The 25,157-nt window shown below is 43.6% G+C and overlaps 1 protein-coding gene across 1 annotated transcript; it reads right to left on the bottom strand.

Moving 5' to 3' along the window:
- Positions 1-1,225: 1,225 nt before the first annotated feature.
- On the bottom strand, positions 1,226-24,355 carry LOC6599124. Its single transcript, XM_002024353.2, has 3 exons — positions 24,339-24,355; positions 2,615-2,900; positions 1,226-2,544 (listed from the first exon to the last, which is right to left on the bottom strand). Exons 2-3 carry the CDS (start codon positions 2,876-2,878, stop codon positions 1,813-1,815), a joined length of 996 nt encoding a protein of 331 aa, XP_002024389.1. The 5' UTR covers positions 2,879-2,900; positions 24,339-24,355; the 3' UTR covers positions 1,226-1,812.
- Between the last annotated feature and the right edge of the window lie 802 nt (positions 24,356-25,157).

The following is a 25,157-nucleotide window of genomic DNA, read 5'->3' on the forward strand; positions in this document are numbered from 1 at the left end:
ACAGTTGTTTCAGGCTGTTGCCTTTTTTTTTTTGTTTTTTTTTTTTTGCTTATTTTTTCTTCTTCTTGTGGTGTTTCTTTCGTGCTCTATGCGGAATTGAATTGTGCTTTTGTGTGTGTTTGTTTCTGTGTTTCTTCTTTTTTCATTTGCGAAATTAGCGAATTTTTGTGTGTGTTTGGGGGGTAAACGCACAAAAGCGCGTTAGGAATCAGCAGTAGAAGCAGTCGAAAACGAGCCAAAAAATAAGAATAAGAACGACAGGGACAGGGACAGGCAGAGAGAGAAAGAGAGAGAGAGAGAGGAAAAAGTAACAGAAGAGCTCTGTCCCCAAAATTTAGGTCAAATGCTCAACTGCCGAAGCTGACGCTGACGTCGACATCGCTGCTCTGCTGCGTGTCGATTGGCAAAAAAAAAGTGTTTTTTTTTTTGCGAATTTCTTTACCCTAGAAAAGAAGGGTATAGGGTGAATCGAATCGGTGAAAAAAACTACAAGAATCCGAAAAAATCCAAAGATTATATATTCGTATATAGTAAGTTGAGTTAAACTCTAAGGTACACGATTTTTGTAGCCTAGATTTTGAGTTCACTCTTTGGTTCTATGGTTCAACCATGTTTAATCTCGAAATCTGCGCTTCGAACAGACTCAGTGGATCTAATAGGGCATCAATGGATGCGACCCCAAAGCGCTGGCATTAGTTTCTAGCGTTTTTTTCGCTTTTATTTTTTGCGTTTGCTGATTTCATTTATCTTTTTTTCGGGTTCTCGCCGTGTGTCGGTTAATGTTTTATTAGCTATCGTTGTAGTTGTAGTTGTACTTGTTGTTGGCGCTTTAACTAACGGCTCATCACAACGATGTGTATGGCCCGCCCGGTTGGAAACCAGGCAGTTCCCCAAAAAGTAGCCCCTCAAAAGCAGAAGCAACAGCAACAGAATCACTCATAAAGAAGGAAATATCGAAAATTATGCTAGGATTAAACAAAACAAAAAAACAAGGGTTTTGCAGTTTTGTACGATATTTTTGGTATTTTTCTCAGAAATTGATTGGGTTTTCTTTTGAAATTAAAATTTATGTTTAAGCCTCTTCTTTAAGGCTTAGCCTCCGTATTTTATATTTCTAGTATGTTTGATAGAACTTTTTATATTTTTGATAATATTCATGGAGATTACATAGTATTAAAAGTCTTCATAGTATTTTTGATGGTATTTCTTAAAACTTTTATTGCAATTTCGATAGTATTTTTGGTAGATTCCCTAGTATTTTTAGTGTTTGTAACAGTATATATCGTATTTTGACCAGTCCAGTCTGACCGAAGACAAGGAAAAGTTACTAAACGAAGTGGAAATGCGTAAGAGGTAGAATGACGAGCTACAAGCTGTGGCCGACCAGAGAAAGACAGAGCTCAATGCCGCCCTGGGGGAGCTGCGGATCGACGAAAATCGACTTTCGGACGAGGAGGACGTTATTAACCATCTAAGAACGAATAATGCAAACCTCGTCACTGAAATCGCGTTGCTCCGCTGGTTGCAGATGAAGTACAAAATGACTGAGAAATGCTTGACTAAAAAGTTGGAGGAAGCGAACGATAGGATGACCATTATACAAGACGAATTAAAGTTCGTTCACGATAGAGTTCGGGCATGGAACAACAATGAGCCAATGAATGAACCACAAATTCGTCCAGTGATTGAACAGCTGCAGGAATTATCCAACTCAATCGACAGTTTCAGCAACAATGAGCCGCAGGAGAATGAACCACAAACTTGTCCATTGGACTATCAATTCGGTGCAGTGTTAAAATATTTTGAAGATTATCATGGGGGAGCATCCACTCGACGTGAGACCAACATTTTGTCCCAATGAGGTCTATGGGTTTGCTCCATGAGATACTGTTGAACGGTACAAATGGCTCGTTCCCAATTGGTTTGCGGACCTGACTTGATCGATTTTTTAGCAATCTTCTTTGATTTGACCTTTTTCTTCTGTTTGCTTGAGAGTTTTTCAGCTGTGGTGCCAATACTGCCACTACCAGCCGACCCGAAACGTGTTTCATATCCGGAGCCGAACCTGGATGTGGATCCTGAGGGAGAGCTTGACCCAGACCAGCTTTTGGGGCTCATCGTTCCACTTTTTCGATTCCTTTTCTTTCCTAGTCTGCGTTTTCTCTGTTTATTCTCCGGGCTGCGACTTTCGTATCCCTTTGATCCTTTTATCGGAAGTTTTGGCACTGGCGTCGGCGTCAGAGACCGGATCCTGCGGCCAGAGGCTGGCGACACCCACACAGCCTTCTTTGACGGAGGACTTTGGGTGGCGGCACTCCTTGGCGATACACTCCGCAAATTGTCGTAAATGGGTTTCTTGGCGTTCAGTTGGGACCTCATCCTGGATAGTTTCCGCGGTGGCTTGTATGCCTCCACTGTGTACATTGTCTGTCCGGTGTTGCCCGCCGAGGAGCGGCCCAAGGTCCAAAGACCGTTTCGTTCCTTTTCGAAGGCACTGTAGATGAGGTGACGCGGCACTGGAATGGGCAGCTCCGCATGGCGTTGCTGCGAATAGAGAGTAGGCATTAGGGATTAGGAATTCTCTCTCTTTTAGAGTCCGGTTCCAAGGACATACCGAATTGTAAAGCTGCCGCTGTCTAATGCTTAGTTTGGGCCAACCGATGGCCGCCCGTTCGAGGCCCTCGTCAATGCTGCAATTGTGCATGATGCACATCTCCCGGACACAATTGTAAAACTGCAGGGGAGTCGCATCGCTTGGCCTGAATCGTCCCAGGGCCTTGATCAGTCGGGCCCGTTGCTCTTTCTTCTCCTTCTCTGACAGAGGCGTCTCCGGTTCGGCACTTGTCACTCCCTCAACCCGTTGCTGGTCTAGTGCCATCGTTTTCGAATGTTTTTGCACACTGAAAATTTAAAGATAAAGATCAAATTTTAAGCAACGGAAATTTTGTATTATGTTTAGTGTCTATTCGGAAGTAGGACTCTGAACTCTGAACAAAAATGGGAGCTCAATGTAAAGACAAATGAAGGGAAGGCATGGGACTACTTCGTGTGGCAGCCACAATGGAGGAAACCAGTGTTGTCAAATGCTAGAACCGGTTTAACGGTTGAAAAGTTGTCTAGCTTTTCACTTAACTTTCGTATAATTTTGTTGGTTCCAATCAATCAAATCGATCAAATTTTGGTATCAATTTTCGTTTTGGTTTCGTTGCACTTCGAGCCGATCGATCCGATGTACAGTAAATATGCAGATCCATTGTTCATTCTAACCGTATAACAGCTGCTTATCCTCCTCTCTCCTCTCCCCACCATTCTTCCTCTCTCTCTCTCTCTCTCTTCGTTAGTTCCACCTCTCATTGTTCCGCTGAGCTAAGTGTGTTTTTTGCACACTTGAGCGGGCTTTGGGTTAACCTTGAACATGTGTGTGTGCGCGACGATTGTGCGATTCTTTTTCTGCGGTTTCTCTCTCCTTCCCTGGCCGATCTGTCTCCCCGTCTCACTCTAACAAGTTCTAACACGTTTTGCGCGTGCGCCACATCGAATGCAGTCGACAGAGGAAGACAATGAGAATGAATGTCACAAGGCAAACAACGTACTGGGGAGCAGGGAAAGAGAATTATGTTTATACGAAACTGAGATTTCCAGATCTAATGGAAAGAAACCAAAGAGATAGAGGGAGGGAGAGAGGGAGCTTTGAAGTTGATCCAAGAACTTTGATGGAAGTTCTGGAACTTCGAACTTTTGAAGGCAACAGCTTGAAGACTCTATTTCTATAAGGTGACTTTCGGTATCTGACCTCCATCTGTATCTGCATCTTCATCGTACATCTCCATAGGTAGATCTCAGCAGGGAAGGGATACGAGATTACAGAAAAAGCCTTTAAGGGGCCACAACTCGACAAAACCTCGACTGTGCTTAAACTATGTCAATTTTTGGGCTTCCCTTTGATTCAAATCAATTTTCCTACAGCACTAAATACTACCATATAATTTCGATAACCCATAGATTCATACGAACCATAGAAACGTATTTTTTCTACAAATAGCTATCGTTTATGAGACATTTATTCAAGGATGCATAATATCTCTATTCTCAATAGTGTTCCTGGTGTTTGGTTCCTTTGATCAATCAAGTCTCGAGGTTCGAGGGTACACCTCGACACCAGCTCTCTTTATGGAGGCCTAAGGGCCTCCTAAGGGTCTCTCCACTTTTGACATTTATTTCCTAGCAATGGGAACTGTGGGCTTGTTTGTGTCCATGGGCTAAATGGCAGCCTGAAAATGGCAGCCAATGGGTTAAACGTGTAGACACAAGGCCTCTCCCTCGCACCCTTTGCACGGGCTCGGGTGCAAACTATTTGCCATCCCGCACACACACACACACACACACACACACACACGCACTGGAGGCGGCGGCCCAAGCAACCCTTACCGCCGCTGCGTGACTGCTAGAACAACCCCTACCTTCATCCACCTTCTTCTACCCTTGTGTTCTCCACCCTCCTCCAACCCCACCGAAGCTGCTGAATGGGGAACCATTCGTTCGACCATTAAATGCGTTTCAGCCAAAGAAAAGAAAGAGGAATCGAAATAAGCAGAAGAGAAAAGCAAAACGAAAGAGAAAGAGCAAGGAGTGAGTGCGAATGCGAGTGCTAGTGTGAGTGTATATTTCTCTAGGTCTGCTGCTGTTGTCCTTAGCTGAAATTGAGCTACCCCTACTGCCTACCTATCCACATCCACATCCACATCCTTTCCTATCCACACACACACACACACAGACACGCAAAAACCATACCACGCCTACTCTCTGACCTACACTGAAACAAAACTAGGATGCTGATCCTATAAATACTTGAGCAGGAGCCTACAGAAAAACTTTCTGCCAGGCAACCAGCAATCCGCTTGGTAAAACTATAAACTTTCACATTTCTGCTTGGCTTAAGAATGACTTTCTCGTGGGTATCCCTTCAATCATTCAGAATCTTTGAAGTTTTAGATATTCTTTGCAGAACATCTCTGCATATTCCAATCACTTAAATTTGAGGCCGTATCGCGTGTTGAAACGTTAGCGAATCGACCGAGGGGCGCTGCTGCATGGCGAAGGGAAAGAGATTGCGACGAATCTATATACAATTCAAATTGAACTGAACATAAAAGAGCTACAGATCAATAGTTATAATAGTTATAAATACTAATTAGGGTATAGGTCCTTTAACTTCTAGAAGTATCTAGATATTCTTCAAGTAGGATGAAGCTCGCAAAAGATCTGCATTTCCATGAGTATTTTCCAGAGGATACATCCCATATCTATTATAGATCCCCCCCGTTTTTGGTTTCAGTGTAATTTTGTAAGCCCTGTTTTCGGGCTTTGCGTGTTGTTTGTTTTCTGGGGATGGAGATTGGGGGCTGGGCTGTACAACAAATATTTGGACTATTGCTAGACATTCAATATGCACACACACACACACACACACACACACACACACACACACACACAGTCACACCCAGGCCTCACACGATGCCTGTGTTACCTGCATTCTGCTTCACCCTACAACCCACCGTATACCCTACTTAAACCCTAAACACGGCGCACACACTTGCCACACATTCTACAATCAATTTGTAGGCGTGTGCATGTGCGTCCCACAGAGCACAGAGCCCAGAGCCCAGAACAGGGCCAAAAGCAGCGGCCATTGGAATGAAGTTATAGTATAGCCCCAGCCCTAGACACAAGTGCATTATATATCGCACAGTATATATGTATGTGTGGCATGTGCATCTCCCTTTTGGCCCGAACGAATCGCTGGAGCGTATAGTGTGTGTGCGAGCGAGCGGGATGGGATAAGTGCAGAGGGTTTAAGGAGGGTTGATATGGGAGGGGGTTCGGTGTGTGTGTCTCGTGTGAAAATATGTTTTCTTTCATTTTTTTTATTATTTCTCTTTTTTTTTACACAATTTGCATTTGCGCAAAAAGTGCAAAAGTTGACACACGCAAAACCCGGCAGGCAGCTTATTAGTGTCAATGTGTGTGAGAGTACACACACACACACACACACACAAACACACGTCAGTGTGTGTGTGTGGACGCCATTTTGCTGGCCAGTTTACCCACTTGTCCCCCCTTTTCTTCCTTTTTATTTATAATTTTATTTGTATTTTCTTTTAGTTTTTCTTTCCTTTTTTTTGTGCACTTAATGAAATTCTTTTTTAACCTAGGAGTAGGTTAACCATCACCACTAAATATAGCTAACCATCTCTCTCTCTCTCTCTCTCTCTCTCTCGTTGCAGGTGAGTCGGAGGTTTTTATTTATTAATGGAATTTTCACTTACCCTTGGGAAATGGAAGGGACAGAAAAACTTGACGTCACCCAATGGAAAAAAAATTTGTAATACTCTGCTAAATGGCATAAAAAGAAAAAATATGTAGAGGAAAAGGTTGAATTCGGATGGGTGTTAAAGGTAAATGTGAAAAAAAGTTGCCTCTATAAATCAATTGAAAATAATTTGTTCGCTTTCGTTTCGTTTGCTTTGTTAATGAGAATTGAATTGATCCATTGATTCCAAGTTAATTGGCATCCTAGCACGGGGAGTGAGATAATTGCATTCGACTGTTGGGGAATTTTTCGAAAGAATTTTAAAGGCAGACTGGAACATTTCAATAATAAATGAGTGTAGGAGGAAGTCGTAGAGAATCGATTGCCAGAAGTAGATCGATGAAAAGCGTAAGAAGAGTACATTTCAAAAGGTGTTCAAAGGGATATACTGGGGCTTGGCATCGTCTGATGAAGAAAGACCAAAGATCTGAGGGATGAACTGGTTGTAGTATCTACTGAGGTTCCCCGATAGGAACTCTAAGCCCCTGAATCGTAGTACTTTCAAGAAAGACTTCCAAATAGTGCTCGGTATCTTTTTCCTCCAGAAGTTGCCCCACAAAACCAATAGAATCAGCAGTTAAAAAGACTGTTATTCCCCCCACCCGAAATATCATCAGAATTTGCTGCCTCATTTGAGGAGGACTCCTCTCGGAGGCCTTCGTTTTGCTCTGTGTGTGTGGGCTGCTGTGTGAAAAAGTTGCGTAAGTCAACAAACAAAAGCCCAAAGAAGTGGAAGAATCTCGGAGGCTGTAGGAGGAAGAATAAGCGAGGACTGGCTGTAATCGAAAGAATTGCAGAACAAAAACAAACAACAACAAATAAACATTAAACAAAGTAGCAGTTAAGCAAAAAAATATGAGATGAATATACCCCAAATACCCTTTCAATTGAGAGATTTACTCAAAACTGTATATACTCGTTCGTGCCACGTGGGAAGGGTACACGGACTGCAATGGGGATTGCCTTTCGATTCGATTCAAACTGAAATTAAGGCCTAATAATATCTTCCAGGTAGAGAGCCCAGATCTAAACACAGAACGTGACAAGAGTTCACAGAAATCAGTTTTTTTTCCCCGTCATCCCTGCTGATCTTCTCTCTCTCTCTCTTTCTCTCTCTCTGTTTTCCTGTGGATGTTGCAAGTGTTGCGCTTTTGGCATTTTCTGGCATGACGGAATGGGGGCCCCAGCTGCAACCCACGAAAGATTGGAGCAGAGCAGAGCAAAGCAGAGCGACAGCGACAGCGAAGCCAGCGCAGCACCTACACTTTTGCCCCGAAAGCTACTTGGCAACCTCCTACTGACTCTTCCAGCTTCCAGATCCACAGCATCTTGAGTCCCATACCCTTTCCCCTATGACTACAAAATAGTTCTACATTTGAAGTTCCTTAAAATTTGATTGGAATGGATTGGGATTGGGATTGGGATTCAATTACATTCGAAGAAACCTAAAAGGTATATCAAACGAATGTTGAGCCACGCGTGATGCGGCAGCACACCTCTGCTTCGTGTCGAATTTATTGATTTTCCCAAGACCATCTAGAGCGTAATACTGTTTCCTTATATTCCACGATAAGAACAACAATTTCTTCATAAAAATCGTTATCGCTGATCGATATCAAATCGATAGATTTTATATATACATATATGGCATCCTTGGCTTATTTTTGGTAATATATTGGATTCTTTTGCATTCTCTTATTTCTATAATTTATCGTTTACAGTTTGCTATCGGTAAATGTATCGATTAATTACCAGTCAAATCGTTTCTTCCCGTAAATCGTCTGTGTTAGGGCATTCTGTGTTCCGTTTTCCTCCAAAGCCGAGTCTTTTTGTCTTTCTTCGGACTGAAGTTGTGGCTGCTGCTGCTGCAGCTTCTGATGTTGTTGCTGTCGTTGTTGTTGCTGTTGCTGTTGCTGTTGCAGTTGCAGGCGGCTGCTGCCTATCGTCGTTGCACTTTGGTTTTGCTGCACGCAGAGCACGCATTTTCAGCGTGAAATGCAATTTCTGCGCCAGAGGAATTTCAATTGTGTTGGTGTGGCCACAGCGGAGCGGCGAGGGGCAAGGTGGGAGTGCAGAAAGGAGCTGGCCGGTGAGAGGGGCATGGACTCTGCGTATGTGTATAATTTGGTTTCCTTTTGCCGGTTTTGAAACTCCCGCAACAAAACGGATGGATGATGGGCCCAAGTCAGTCTCGGTTCTCTCCGGTTCTCCGGTTCTTCGGCTCTTCGGCTCTTCGTTTCTCGATCTCTCGGTCTCGGAGTTTGCGCAGTTTTTGGTTTGTCAGTTCGTCAGTTTGTCAGTCTGTCAGTCAGTCAAACGCACGACGCTCACGCAGCAGATCACGCAACTCTGCCAGAGAAAGATGCTCTCTGTATGATTTCCCCAGACTGGGGACCCAGTCCCACTCTTGGGCCCCACACCCCCCTCCTCCGCCCCACCTCTTCTTTTCTCCTCTCTGCAAATTTTTGCCGTCCGACCATCGCATTCCTGCCTTCAGCTTCAGCTTTGGCTGTGACTTTGGCTTCAGCTACTTCTGCTTTTCCACCTCCTCCGCTCCACTCCACTCCACTCCACTACTTGTTTTGTTTTTTTGTTTGTTCCTTTTTTTTTTTTTTAATGTTAGTTGAACTTGGAGGCCAAAGCAAATTGCAGTTCTACACAATTTCCAAGACGTCAAAATCTATTGTTGCTCTGAAGTTCCTGTTCTTGGCTGATCTGCAGTTTCTGCAGCGGGTGCTGTAGGAAATCTTATTTGAATGAAAAAAAAAAAAAAAAAAAACTAGAAACAGAAGAGAATCTCGACTGGGATCTTGATAAGCAGATCAAAGTGGAGCATGTGAAGAGAATTCTCAAAGTGGCAGAGAACTGTACTGCGAATTGTAATTTGTGTCATGGATATGCCATATCTATGATCTATAATTGTTTCTCCAGCAACTGGCGTCTCAGACATCATCTATGCCCTCGTAAATACCGATTGATTTAATTTCTTTTTAAATTTAATATTTGAATATTCGAATATTTGCAGAAATCTATACGTTTCGAATACCAAAAGATTAATAGATTTCATTTGAAAGAATTGTGAAGGCGGTGAAAAGACTTCCGGCTTCATGAGCTCTATATCTCAAATATCTCATATATTTCGGAAAGTTTTCAGTTCGTTTGAACATCTTAAGGTTCATTCCCCCATCGGTGGGGACCTCCCGTTGTTTGCCACCATCCTAAAACCCATTGACCTTTCGCATTATTTCCATTAAAATTCATTATGCACTATCCTGCTGTCTCTATCTGGTCGTTCATGGTCGTCCTTTGTCCACTGTTTTCCTTCGATACTTGTTTATACACTCGTATATATTTTATTTATCATTTTTGTGGCGTTTCTTTCAATTAAAATAATTACGATAATTATATAGTTACTGTTGCCCAGTGCCCAAAGGACCTTTGTGGCAGGAATACCCTTGTGGCGGCGCAACCCTTCTGCCCTCTTCCGCCAGCGGCAGCATTATTTTATTATTTATTTTATAGATTCCCTGGCATTTGTCGCCCAGACATGCGACAGCACTGAACAGAGCCAAAGCTAGAGCGAATTACGCAGAAATTGCCATGAAAATTGCTCGATTTTGACCCTATCCATTCAGTACATTCCTGCAGGTCCTTCAGCTCCTGCTGCTCCTGCTGCTCCTCCTCCTTCTGCTGCTTAACCGGCGGGTCTCTCTGGTCACATAATTAGCCCCTGAGTAAATAATTAACATAAGTGGGGGGACGAACTCGGACTTGGCCTCGGACTCCTCTGGTGGCAGGCAGCTGGAACGTGCCACCGCTGGAACGAGTATTTTCAAAAGGCACGCGTTTACCGAATACAAGTATGTGTGTATATGGAATATACATATATGTCTATATATATATATATATTTTTTTGGCAACTACTCCTTGTTGGATCTTTGATTCGCTTCGTGTTTGCGCCTTGTTTTTCAGCTTGTTTTTTTTTATTATCCTTATCCACATCTGCCTTCGGGTCATTCCTGCATTTAAATCGATAATTTGCATGTGAACGGACAGAGGGGCTTAAAGTTTTTTGGCAGGTGAAAGAAGAGGGGGAAAGATACAAATATATCTCTGTACAAGATACAGATTATATTTTGGGGTACGTACAATCCACAAAATAGTATTCTTGGAGAGTATATTTGACAGATTTATGTTCCATATAAAAGTACTCCCTCATTGCCGAAAATTGATCTCAAATTGTGCTACAATTTGACAGAATCCCTCTCTGTGGCTCCTCCAATTCTGTGCCACTTCATGCTGTGGCTTTTGTGCTGCCGGCGCGCCCTGCAACTGGTCAAACCACAAATAACTGCAGGTCCAAGACCTTCCCAACAAAAATACAAAAAAAAAAACAAAAAACAGAAACGGCCCAAAAGGCTAAGCAAAAACTGCTGTCCGTTCGTGCCGATGTGCTACTCTTTTTTTTTTTTTGCCCAGAGTGTGGTCCTCCGTTTTTCCGTTCTCGACTTGCAACTCCTTTTTGGACCACAATCAATGCCTGGCTATTTCTTTGGCCTCTTTTTTTTTTGTTTGGTTTGGTTTGGCTTGGGTTGGGTTTTGGTTTTGGTTTTGGGGCCATCTGGCCATTGTCTTTCCACCGTTTTGGCCATCCTGCCTGCCTTGCCTGACCGACTGACTGTTGTGTGTGGTCAGTGTTCGGGTCTTGGTGCCTCCCTGGTCCCCGAGTTGATTACTTAATTCTATTGATGACGTTTTGACTGATTGCCTTATGAGCTTTCACTTTTTTTTTTTTCTTCTCATTTTTGTTTTTGTGTGTGCACTGCGTTTCGCAGTTATTAACTGCTGCTGCTGCTGCTGCTGCCGTATGAATTATTCATGCAACAACCACAAGGCGCACACTTTGTTGCCGCCTTGCTGCACTTTTTGCTGCTGCCGCTGCTGCTTTGGGACTTCATCAACGTTGAATGTTGGTTCATCTTGGTCTTGGTCTTGGCTTTGTCTCTTTTTTGTCCTCGTCTTGGGGCTCTCGGGCTCTGCTGCTCTCGTTAAACGTTTCAATTGACATTGCTGATTACACTGGACAGCAGGCGATGCAGTTTTTATTGCATTTTCGCTTGGCTTTTGCGGTCTTAATTCACGAAATATTTTCTTGAGAGATGATTGATAGAGATTGTTTTTTTCTGTACACAAATCGGAAGGAGATGCTTTTAGCATTTTTATTAAAAAATGAGATATGTATGTATTTTTAGTAGAAATTCAATTCGTGAATGGTATATTTTCGTAGTATTTTTAACTTTTAGTTTTGATAGTATTTTTTTTTTTAAATTCTGAAACCAAAAATTGTCAATAGAAATTTTTGGTAGAATTTTAAATACAAAAAAAAAATATTTTTTTTAATATCTTTGTGATTACAATGATTTTTGTTGTATTTTTTAGTATTTATTTATGGTATATAAAGTATTTTTTAATATTTTTCAACCAACTGACCAACATTTTTTAATCATAGTATTAATTGGTATTTTTTTTAAACATTTTTAATTGTATTATTTTTGTAGTATTTGTGGTTTTTAAAAGATTTTTTTAATGGGTTACACGTTTTTGGGAAGCACCAGAGTCCATTGGTGTTTCTGTCACTCGCTCAATTTTGTTGATTAGTGTTTACCGCTAGATGACTTTATTAACGCCACTGGTGGCAACATCATCATCATGCAGCAGCAGCAGCATCATCATGATGATCGGGGGTCCAGCATTATCGTCGTCGTCGCCGTGTCCGGCCGTGTGTCCAATCAAAGCCGCCGACAAAAGTTCCGCACACGAGCGGGCGGACAGACAGACATCCGACACGGCGGAGCGCATGATTTAGTGTCAGGCACGGCGAATTCCTTCACACCTGCTAAAGTCTCTCTGTCATGTCAATAATGTCGAAAATGCAACACTGCCACAGCAACAGCAGCAGCAGCAGCAGCAGCAGCAGCAGCTCTGTGTCTCCAACTCTCTACTCCTCCTCGGTGCTCTTTCTCAGTGTCTCTCTCTCTCTGCTGGTGATACCTGATAATGATGTGACAAAACAGCGGTTGACTCTGCCCCGCAGGCGAATTGTGGCACAGCAGAAGAACCCACCATCGCCATCGCCTAAAGGATGCCCAAAGACAGGGAGGAGGCAGTGTGGCAGACAACAGGCCCCACATTTTGGCCTTCTTTGGGGACCCAGGCACGTCGTCGTCGTTGCCTGTCATTAACGTGATTTTGTTGTTGTTGTTGTTGTTGGTTTTTTGCTGGCTCTTTGTGCTGTTGTTGTTGTTGTTGTTGTTGTTGTTGTTGGTGGTGGTGTTATGCGTTATTACGCGTGCGCGCAACGCTTTCCTAAAGGAGTGGTGCACTGTGGTGTGGTGTAGTGGGTTGGGGTCGGTCTCTTCTCCTGGCGATATCTCCCCAGCAGCTCCACGTTAAGCTAAAGTGACACTTTGACAGCGATGCGTGATAAACGACAAAAGGCAACACTCCCCTCGCCTGATATTCCTCCTGTTTGTTGTTGTTGTTGTGGTTCCTGTTTGTTGCTTGTCATTGGAGGAGTCAAAGATACATAAATAACGCTATACCCCGAAATTCACCCATGATTCGGGGTCACAGTTTTTTCGGGGTTAAATTAAATTTTCAGTTGGCGGAAAATCTCCAAAGTTGGAGAAAGTTTTTCAACAAGAGAAGCAATACTATGGGTGTTGTTTAACACTTATTTTCCCATTTATATACTCTAAAGGAGTAGTGTTTGTAGAAGTGCGGAAAAGTGAAGAAAATCTTCAGTTTGTTGTCTCAAGAGATATTTTATAGCACTTTTTCGAGCGCTATTCAACACTGCTTCTGTGGTCTTGAAGGGATGAGGCTGTAAACGCTTCAACCAAATACTCTTTTGCGATAATTAGAGTTGCACACGATCCATTTTCCAGCACTGTTTTGGGCGCTGTTTAACACTTTTTCCGGGGTCATTGAGGATCTCTCTCCAAAAGTTTTAATCACAGATTTTACGGGAGTTATTAAGGTATATTTTCCAGCACTTTTTCGAGCGCTCTCCAACACTGCTTCTGTGATTTCAATGCTTTGTTCCCCTCCTTCTCCACTCCACCATTACCATTATTTCCTGTGGCTATTTCCCCACATCCACATCCTCCTCCTGCTGTTGCTACTCCCTATCCCCAAATACCGTCCCCACATCACCCCCTTCTAGACCTGACAAAGCGTCCACTGGAGTCGCATAAAAATGTTAGATGCAAGCAAATAAAAAGAAATAAAACCAACAAAAAAAAAGCACAAAACATGCCGTGAGACAAGCAGTGTGCGGTGAGGTAGTGGGCGGGGGAGGGGGAGCGGGAGGGTCGAATTGGGGGGCACACACAGTGGTCGCGTTTTAAAACGCTAACAAAACGCGTGGGCGCGCACAATAGAGTTGTTGCTGTTGTATGTTCGTTGCGTTGCGTTGCAGAGTCGCAGATCGGAGTAGACTCCGATCTCCGGAGTCTGTCGGCTGCGCCGCTGGATTTTGACATTTTCTAACACGCGCCTGCCAAGCGGCATAAAAATTGACATATTATAATGTCATGGCGTTCCCGATTTGCGCCACTGCGTCCAACAACATGGCTGCAGCAAAACAATTACAACAACTGCAACACAAAAAGCAACAACAAAGCTAGGAAAATCTCTCAATCCGTCAGCAGCAAAAAAAAACAAAAAAAAAATTGCTGCTGCGTGGGTGGGCAAAGGCCCAGGCGCAGGCGCAGATTCGCAAAAGTTTTGCTCCAAGTTTTGTTCGTTGTCGTTTCTCGTGTTTGTGTGTGTGTGTGTGTGTTTTGACACAGTTGTCGCTTTGTTACCCTGCGGCAATCCTTGAACCCCAGCCCCCATAAGCTCAGAGATGGATTTTGCAATGGAGCTGAAACGACTCATTAATTGAAACGAGAAACAGCCAGGCATGAATCGATTCTAAGCCCAGGAAGTATGTATGATTCTGGTTCAGTGGAGCCTTTCCCTCACAACGAAAGAAAGTAAAGCCTTGAGCCACAAAATACTGAAAGTTTCTAATTTAAAAGGGGTTGCCCGCTAATTCTCTAATCTCATATTACTAACATCTGGCAACTCTATGAAATAAAAGTACAGTCAATCTAGAATGTTACTATTTTGCGCCTAGTTCTTAGACACTTTAAAGACGTTGCGATCGGATCATGGTTATAGCATGACGATATTCTCTTCCAGTGTGTCTTAGCAGTTGATTTTTATAATTACTGAACTTGGAGATGTTGGAGAAGCGTTTCGGTGTGTCTTTCTTCGGCAAGTAATACGATTTTCAATCATTGGCATACACAAATGTTGTACTCTGTAAGTGATACGCTGACGACGCTTATAGCAACAGCTGCTGCCACAACTGCATTGAAGATAATACCTATTCTATGCCGGGGATATTACGTGTGCTCGCCAGTGAGTAGGTCAATACTTTTGCTGTGACACAAAATTGCAGCCAGCCCACAGGCAGAGCAGAGCTCTCCTTTCGGCTCTCCTCGCACAGCACACACGCACTTCTTGGCTGTTGTTGTTTTTGTGGCAGCAACCGCAGCCAGCAATTGAGGCAACGTCCGTCCGTCGGAGTTGGATTGGAGTTTGAGTTCAGTTGTTGTCTTTATCAGATTGTTGCAATTTTCTGTTGTTCAATGTCTCGTTGTTGCTGTCGTTGTTGCCACACAGCCCGCACTCTCTACGAAAGATCTTTATCATCAGGCGTTTTTTTTTCTTGTTTTTTTTTTGTAGGTACGCTTTTGGTTTTACCTCCTCCCGAACAAAATGCGAAACATGGCAGAAAAACATGTAATGAAAATTATGACAAGCCAAAATCCACAAAGAGCCAGAAAGAGAGAGCGAGCGAGAGGAGGGAAAGATGGAAAATAGAAAAATAAAAAAAAAAAATAAAAAAATTATAATTCAATGGAAAATTGCGCCCACACACGCCTCTCACCAACAACAACAATTGTTGTTGTTTGTGTGCTTATCGCAAAAAAAGCGGAAAGCGTCGTTGTTCAATGTTGTCACAGTTTTTGTGCAGTTGTTGTTGCTTTTTTGTTTTGTTTTTTGTGGCATTCTTTTCATATTTTATTTGGTTTGTCGGTCCCTCCAACCATTTTTTGATGGATTTGTGGAATCGAATTTTGATGTCCGAAACGATCTTGATAGCAAAATAGTAGACCAAGGATTCCAGTGCCATTCCATATGCTGTAAAGTGGAGCAAACCAATCACTAGAGAGATCACTGACAGATCCCCGAGTTAGCCATGAAAGATCTAAGCATCTCATTTGAAGATTGAAGAGATTCCAATGATTCCAATTGAGTTGTTAAGAAGATCAGTTTTCACCCTAAGATCAAACCCCAAGACAATCCCAACAAGCCCAATTCTCTCTCTTGGATGCACTAGATCTTCCAGCCCCTCAGATCGTTTAACGATCGATCGCACGACACGACATCGACGATTGATACCGACATAAGGCGAAATTTGTTTCGAGAGTAACTTCACTCTTTCTCTCTGCCCAATTCGCATGGCAATTGATCAACGGATCGGATCGAATCGAATCGAATCGATTAATGATCATTACAAATTACACCTTGCCACAACACATTCTCTGTGCAATGCGATGCAATGGCGATGACTTCGATTCGATTCGATTCGATTCGAAGAGCACGACCATGTTGCATGTAGCTGTTCCTTTTTTTTTTTTCCTTCGCTTTCCTGGTTTGCTGCGGCTCTGTTGCTGTTGCTGTGCGCATTTTAACATAATTACCATGATTTCTAACCGACTTTTAATTGAATTAAAATACGAACAACGCTGAAATGCTGCATAATAATAAATTGCCGTCGATTGACGATCGTTAGCAGTCGTCAGAGGCAACGAGGCAGGGGACAGGGGGAGAGGGGACAGGGGGAGAGGGGACTGTGAGAGCAAAAGCGAAAGTTGCGTTCGCCAAATTGGCCAAGATCGCATCAGCAGCAAAAGAGATCACCTCCGTTCTCCACTGTCTCTCTCTCTCTCTCTCCCTCTCTCTCTCTCTCTCTCTAAGTGATCTCTGTCGCCGGTAGTCTGGGCTGTCGGTCGTCCTGCATTTGACTGTTTTGTTGCTGTAAATTAAGATCGTGCGATTAGCGCTGACAGCGGATCGATCCCCCTGGCTCTTTTTTCGGGGAGAGCTTTCTACATTTTTAATGAGCATTTCAGCTGCACCATCGATCGTGAGCCACGGGCAACAGCCACATCTCTATCCACAACCATTCATCCATTCATCTATCCATCCATCCGTCCACCAATACCTGTCCTGTCCTGTACTGTGTGTGTGGGTGGGTGGTCTTGTACTCAGAAAACATGGAAGCGGGTGTTCGGCTCTCATCTTATCAAAAATTTATGCAACCCAACAGCGGAAGGGAGATCTGAGTAGAAGTTTTTGTTTTAAATTGTATATCCAAGAGGACGTATAGCATTTGATTCCAAAAGGCATATGTTTTTCTTTTTATTTGATCTTTGGATATGTGATCTTTAGTCTACAGACTGATATTTACACCTATAGATAGATTACTGATTTTCTCGAGTTTCCAAAGTCTCCTGAGTCCTGGCTTTCGTTTGCAAAGAAAGATCATTCTCTAATGATCTTCAGATTGATCTCTTTCCATTCTTTAAAGCCTATAGCTTGTCGAACTATCCTTAAACAATCGTTGCCACAGAAGAAATGATTAAGAAACGCGTCCAAAAAGGTTAAAGATTCTTTGGAGAGATGCATCTGTGATTGTTTATTTTTGAGTTATAGATCTTTAAGGATCTTCATAGTTATAGTTCCAAAAATATACGTATGATTCTTAATAATACTATTAATTTTAATACAATCTGTATGTTTTTTCTTCGATAGTTATTTTTAGTTTGATTTTTAGGGTATTCCCCATTTCGTTTGATCATTATTGTGTGTTTCTCCAGAGTCTCGTCTATGCCCCCTACCAAAAAGTTGTTGCAGTTGCAAGTTGTTGCTGTGTTGTTGGGGGTTTTGTGCGGGTGCGCGGATGCCTTGGCCCAGGTCGCGATCGTTGTCGTCTCGTCGTCCCAGCCTTTACATCAGCATCAGCCTCCTTTTTGGAGGCCTGTGGTCGGTCGGTCGGTCGGTCGGTCGGTCGGTTGGTCGGGGGCCTATGGGTATACGAGTAGTATGTTGGGGTCCGTTGTTAATTTGCGTTTTGTTGCGTTTGTTGCTGTTGCTAGTTTGTGTAGTTGTTGTTGGTTGCTGGTTGCTGGCTGGCAAATTGTTACACGCGTTGCCTGCTTTGATGTCTTTATGGGTTTTGAATTTAGTGTTTGCGCCCGCCTTTGCCTTTTGCCTTTGCCGTTGCCTTTGTCTTTGCCTTTGCCCCCGCGTCGCCAGCGAACAATCGTGACTGCAATTCCGAGGGCTTGGTGGCATGGAGAGACAGTCGTAGTCCTAGTCCTAGTCGTCGTGGTCGTCGTCGTCTCCCCCAAAAAGACATAATCAAATGTGGACAAAATTATTGAGCAATTTAGTTTTACTTTATGGAGCAATTGCCATGGCAGCTAAAGGAAGAGCGGCAGGAGGCAAGATGGTTCTGTGGCTTGGATTTTTTGTGCCGTTGGGTGTTGATGCCCCGAAAAGTCTGTGGCATCATCATCATCCACAACCACAACCAAAGAGCCCCATCCTGCAGCGCGTTTACTTTATGTTTATGCGGTAAATGGCATTAATGGATTTATAGATGCACGCTCTCGCTCCACGAGAGAGGTTTTCCCTCCATTTCCCTGGAGGGGGAGGCGCTGGTGGGAGAAGCCTTGTTTGCGCTTAGTTCTGATTAGGATTTATGTGGAGCATGTGGGGGGGGATGGAGAGGATCTAAAGGAATCCCAAACTGTTTCCATGCTGAAACTGCATCAATCATGATGTACTTTGCTAAAAATTTCATTTAATAATAAAAATCAGAAGAAAAAATGACTTCAATCATGGCATATTTCCGTTTTTTGATTAAAAGGATTCGATTTTATTACCAATCATGATTGAGGCACATAAAAATATAAATTTCGCTCTTTAGTGATACCGGGAATGCAAATAAATTATTTAAAAATCAGTCAATCAAGTCTTCAATCATGATTGATTGCCATTGAACCCTATAATATGAATATATTGTGTGTGTATGTAGATTTTTGTGATAAACTACCATCAATCATCCTCAATCATAAAGAATATTTAGTGTGGCCTTCAATTAAGTTATTAAACAATCAATGGACTTACCTTTGTACACATAGCAACCAATCAATCACTTCAATCACACCTTTCAGCACCAAAAAGTAGCAAAAGTATCCCCAACTAGAGTCCGAAAGACACGAGTATTCCTTAGGAATATTCAATAAAACGCAAGAAGTTGCAATGGCCACTCAATCAATCCATCAAACAAATATCAATCAATGGGCAGAAGAACCACTTAAAAATGTCTCAGAGCTGTCTCCCGAGGTCAATGCAGCTCATTAGCAAAAGGTTCAGACATTAAGAGTTCTCAATCAAAGCGTATGCCTCCATTTATGTCAATCACAAGAGGTGCAGAGGCGCAGAGTGGGAGAGAGTGGCTGACCTTTCGATGGGGGCTCCCACACATAAGAAATTTGATTGATAGTTGCATTGAGCTGGCCAATCCCCCCACGAGAGCCTGCCCCCAGGCGATGTATACGTAGACGTTGCCCCCCCCCCCCCCCACACCCCTTCTACCATGCACCATGACAAAGTAGTTTGTCCATTATTATACCCCTCCTCTCGTGAGAGGAACGTTCTTGTGCCTTGGCCGTGCCCCGTTTTCGAGGCACCTTTTCCTTTGGCTGGCTTGTGCCCTTTGGCCAAAAACTGTCGCAACTCATCAATTTTCATTCACTGGCCATGGCCAATGGACGCCTTGGACGGGGCTTTGGGACTATTATTCACGCCTAGGCGACGGGTTCCCGTGGCTCCATCCACCATCCACCATCCACATCTCTCTCGCGGATCCCTCTCTCTCTCTCTCTCTCTCTCTCTCTCTCTCTCTCTCTCTCTCCGCTGCATTTTGACGTTAAGCCAGAGCAATGAATGCTTTTAGCTGAAAACTGAGTAATTGAGTGACAATTAAGTTATTTCTAGACGAACAAGCCGCGATCGTTGTCCGTGTCCGCGTCCGCGTCTGCGTCTGCGTCGTCGATGCTGCTGTCTGCCAGTCCTTGGCCAACTGGTTGACCAGTCCTCTGCCTCTTGGCCTGGCTTTTTCTTCCATATATTTTCTTTCTTTTTTTTATGAATTATTACCAAGTTCATATCTCAATTATGAGTGCTGCTGCTTAGTCACAGTGGTTCAAAAGGGTGTCGTTGAGGGGTTGCCTATACAAAAATTATTTAAATGAAATTCAAATTAAATATTTTTGTAGAGGTTTCTTTTGCTTAAATGAATAACATGTACCTTAAACTTTCAAGTATAGTTTTGTTTTTATATTTCAAACATTTTCCTTTAAATCTTTAAATATTCTGACATTTTGGTACTGGTTTTCCAGCCATCAGCAATATCGATACATATATCCATAAAAATACAGCTTGATTTTAGTAATAATATCTTGAAAATTGATTTTTCTTAAATATTTTCTGGTTGTTCTATAAATTTCTATAAAATCTCAGAAAGAAATGAATCGTCTATACAGAATTTTGTCTATTCTAAGCGCCCTTGTGTTATCTGAAAGATCGAAGTTCATCGCATTTGTGCCTCGATTCAAACGTTTTGCCCTCTTGCCAGATATAGTCATTCCTGTACCACTGTGCGCACTGTTCTTCTGCCGGCTATGAAGAGAGTGCCTCTCCTCTCCTCTCCTCTCTCTCTATTTCTCGCTCTAGCATCTGTGAGTGAGATTAATCGCAGCTTTGACAGGCGCTGCTTTTGCTGCTGCATTTCGATTTTTTTTCCTGCAGCTCCGCGCATGATTAAGCATGCGGCGGGGGGCGAGAGACGTGCGCGCAGTGCCCGACCGACCGACCGACCGACCGACCGTTTGCTGCCGCCTTTGACATTATCACCAAAAGAGCCGACCGAGCCGACCGAGGCGACCGAAGCGACCGCTGTCCCGATGCTGACGGTGAGGCTGCCGGTGCCGCTGTCGCACAGTCGCGTAGCCGTCGTCAAGTTTTGAGTTCGAGTCAATCATTTCTTACAACTCCACCGCTCCTTATGCTGCTGCTCCTCCCCCTCATCATTAACAGTCAAATGCTTAAAGCTCTTTATTCTCTCTCCCTCTCTCTCGCTGTCTCTCTGTTTTGGGTACCCTTCCCATAGGATATTTAAAGTAGGTGTTCATCGATCGCTCATACTGGCAAAAAAGGGTATTTCCAGCTTCGGCTCAAAGCAATAGCTGTTATGCTTTTGTATTCGCTATTTTCGAGTCTTGCACTTTGATGTTTTTTCTCTTTTTGGTGAACTTTAACATCGCTTATGTCAAATTATGTCTTCATTTTGTTCAGTCGAGGGCGTGGCGCCGTTCTGTCTGTCTTCTGCCAGGCCCTCTCTCTTCTCTGCTGCTCTGCTGCCCTTCTGCGCTTTTCTTGCTGTGGCTCTTCCTTGATTTATGGCAAAAAGTGCATTTGGCGGCGGCTTGTTTTTGTTTACGCTCTTGCCTGCCTGACAAATTTGCTGCAATTTTCTTTTCTTTTGAAATATTACGCATACGCAGGGCGTGTGGGTGAGGCTGTGCCAGGAAGTACGGCTGGGGTGGTGAAGGGTGCTCTGCTGGGGTATGATGACAAATTGCACAAGAGCCGCCGCGCGAACTTGAGAAAACAAATGCGATAGAAAAACATGCAAAAAAAAAAAAGTTCACTGCAGCGCATCGAAGCTTTGGATACCCTCTTTTGGAGATGCGATTGTTTGACATTTACACATGCTATTATGCATCGATCTTGTGCATTGCCTACAACAAAAATAAGAGCTCTACGTGCTCTACAAACCCGTCATCAAAATCAAAATACCCTGCAAAACGTACAGAGCCAGAGAGCGATATGAAAAGCACAGCCGACAGCCGCTAAACGACAATAACAACAACAGCAGCAAAAAAGTGCAGGAAGCAGCGGTGGAGAGGGCCAAAGGCATGCCTGGTGCGGCGGCAGTGCGGCAGAGGGGCAGCGGGGCAGCGGGGCAGCGTAGAGCGTGTGCGTATGCATTTGACGCTGCCAACGCGTCGCTGTCGCTGTCGTTGTTGTCGTGCGTTACATAAGCCGCAGCCGCCGCATATCGTTTCCGCCAAAAGCGCCCACACACACACACCACAGCCCCACAGTGGGTCAAGAGGTGATCGCTGAAAAATGATAAACCGCAAAATTATAAAAGAGAAAAATATATGAAAATGTACCAAACAATTTGTGTAGGACAAAACTATGCGTGTGTGTGTGTGTTGGGGGAATATAATGGAAGTAAATGTGTCCAATCTTCTAGGAATACCCTGCAGCTACTATTGTTTTGAACATGCTTGGGCTGCCCTACGATTTAGCATAAATATAGTCTTCTAACAGAATTTATCTTATGTAAATATCATTTAGTTATTTTTAAATATTTTTTTTAAGTTTAAAAATCATTTTTTGCCGTCCCCGCCACACCCACTGTGCGGAAGAAGCAGCCAGGCACTCATGGGTGTGTGTGTGTGCATTCTCTCACAGCTTTTGTGCACTCGTTCTCGTTTTCGTTCGCACACTGCACCACAGCACTCTGTTCGCTGTCTGCGTGCGCCCTCTCTCCCTCTTTTCGTAAATCTGTCTCTGTCTGGCGATCGCATTGCGCATTGCGTTGCGCATCAGAACAACGCTCGACCTTGACAGTGAAAATTCAATGGCAGCGAAGCGAACGCCGGCGTTAACGCTGGCAGCGACGCGTTTGCAATTGACGACCAAGCAAATTCGTTTGTATGCTCATGTGTCTGTGTGTGTGTGTGTGTGTGTGTGTGTGTGTGTGTGTGGGTATATAGCCGTTATATACATATGGTTATATACATATTTACACTAGTTTTTGCAATTTGTAGAACTCAAACATTTTGCGTATGTTACGAACTGAATGGCTGTTTGTTATATTTATACACTTCAATAAAGGGTATTATAAGGTTGAACACATGTTGGGAGCATCGCACCCCTGGAGCTTAAAGCTTTCCGCACATCACTGCCAAGATCGGACATTTACAAATCGAAATGGGATCATGTGTGTATAGTGTCCATTGGATTGATTTTGAGTGTATCAAAAGCTTCGGGTAATGAAGCCTGCGTTTCTTTCACCCTCGGACTTTGTTGTTGTTGGTGTAGCTTTAGGTGCATTCGCCGCACGACCTTGAACATGGTATACCCCCTCCCCCCACTCGCAATTGGCAGCGTGCGCACATAAAATACACAAACAAAACACACAGCTGTACGGAGATATATAGGAATTTATATATGTATGTACTTACTATGTATGTATGTATGTCTTTACATAAGTATAAAGTCTTTGCCGTTTACACTTTTAAATAGTTTTTCTCGATCGAATTTGAGATGGGGCGCGGCCCGGCCTTATCAAGAAACGGAGCCGACCACGGAATAGAGACATATGTAAATCGACGAAAATAATCAAAGCCGGGCCTATGTACATTCCTGTGTATATATGTATTTGCACTCACATTTTTACAGATTTTATGGTATGAAAGAGCTCCCAATCTTACAAGGGATATGTTTAAATATCTGGCAATTATTCCAATCTCTTCCTGAAGAAAATTGTCCTCCAGTGTTTCGGTTCACTCTTCAGTTTTCCTTCAACTGGAGTTTTAAATCTTGACTTATTCATACCTTCTTTGTAATCTATTTAGTACTTAATCAACATCGAGTACTCCTGTCACCCCTTCCACTGTTTTCTAAGGCTTTCCCCATCTGACCTATTCGTCCAGATCTATTCTGATTCCATAATGGTCTTTACACATTCACCCTTATTATTCGGCGTAGATGTTTCCGTTGGGAGCCTATAGATCCGTCCTTATAGAGATCCCATACTATCCCACTAAAATTTCAAAGATTGGACTCCCAATAACTTTTTTGTAAAGAAGTAAAGATATTCCTAAGAAACGTTTTATTGTTCATTATCGTTCATAGGATCGATGGATCTGCAAGGGTATCAAAGTATTCCCTTGCACGTTTCACGTTTCCCGTTTGATGTTTGTGGCGATTTTTGGCGATTTTTGGCGATTTTTGGCGATTTTTGGCGATTTTTGTTCGTTCTTTTTGCGCAACAAAAAGCGCAAAATAGCTCAAAAAATAAAAACCGTACCGCATTTGTATAAAAATGTGTTTGGCAATGAAAATTGTTGGCCACTTGGACGTCGCGACGGTTGGCAGGGGTGGCTGTGGGTACGTACCGAGCACCGGGGTTTTCTCTAAGCAACATTTGCGAGTACGTGCGAGATTCGAATGGTTTTTGCTGGTTTTTTCGGGGCATCGGTTTTTGTTGCTGATTTCGCTAAGAAAATTTCAACAATTTGTGCACTTTCTTTTGTTTGCGAGCAAACTGTTTGAGGAGGGAGGGGGTTTGCCGGTGGGGGCGTGTTGGCAACAGCTGCTATTGGCGTTCGCTGTCGTTGGCTGCCAATGGGTTAAGTTTTCAAGGGCACGCGCGTGCTTTCGTGGAATGGAATGGTCACGGGCTGTGGCGGTGGGCGCTGCGGGGGGGAGTGGGGAAGAACCGTACATATTATACACGCGCTCACTCGCCCTCTCTCTCTCGCTCTCTCTCTCTCTATTCGCACGTCTAACGCGATCAGTTACACTTGCCAGTCGCACACAGACACACACACATACACACCCACAAACGCACACCCATTCCCTCTCACTAGCTAGCGACTTTTTCTTGCTCTCTCTCGCACGCGTTTGGCCTTGCACTTACGCTGCGTTTCGATGCCGACGACGCTACGCCGACGCCAGCAACCAGCAACCAGCAACCGCTCTGCACTTCCGCACACACGACAAGCGACGCGACGGCAAGCCACGAACCCCACGACGTCGCCTCGTCGGCCCCCGAACAGCTGACGAAGCGTGGCAGCCAAATGCCACCTCTCTCTCTCTCTCGCTTACGCTTACGCTTACACTGCTGCTGCTGCTGCTGGTTCTGGTGGTGCTGCTGCAGCTGGTGCCTACTCTCTTGCTCGCTCTACATCTCTACGGCGGCAAATGCAGCGAAAAGTGAAAAGCTTGCGAAAAGAATGTTAGAATCAGTGCTGACATAGCGAAAAATAGCTAAACATTTGCAGCTAAAAGGTTTAGCTTTGAAATAAATGCAATTAATATTGAGAATAGGAATGTGATGAAAAGTTCTCTAAAATATTAGATGTTAGGATTACCTTTTACCAACTTGAACCAGCAACATATGTAGAACAAAGTTGGTTTTTTGGCGGTCTGCCTTTAAGGCACGGGCCCGCTAAAACTTGCCCAGATTTGCTAGCCTTTTTCGCGGCGGCATCACTGGCTAGAACAAGCCGGCAGAGCTGGCTGCAGCTGCGTTTGCCGTCGTCGCTGCTGCGGCTGCCCATCGTCAATTTTTATTTCATTTATTTTGTTGTTGCTTTTGCTGCTATTGCTATTTTTTTTCTTCTCTGTGTGTTTATTTTATTTTTTTTCTCTATCGTTACTCGTTTTCATTTCGCTGCTGCGGTTTCAGTTGTCATTTTACTACGGCCGCTGTTAGTTAGTTATTTGTGTGCGTCGT

This window comes from Drosophila persimilis, unplaced genomic scaffold (assembly GCF_003286085.1).
Source record: "Drosophila persimilis strain 14011-0111.01,24,50 unplaced genomic scaffold, DperRS2 tig00000735-arrow-arrow-pilon, whole genome shotgun sequence".
Classification (NCBI taxonomy): domain Eukaryota; kingdom Metazoa; phylum Arthropoda; class Insecta; order Diptera; family Drosophilidae; genus Drosophila; species Drosophila persimilis.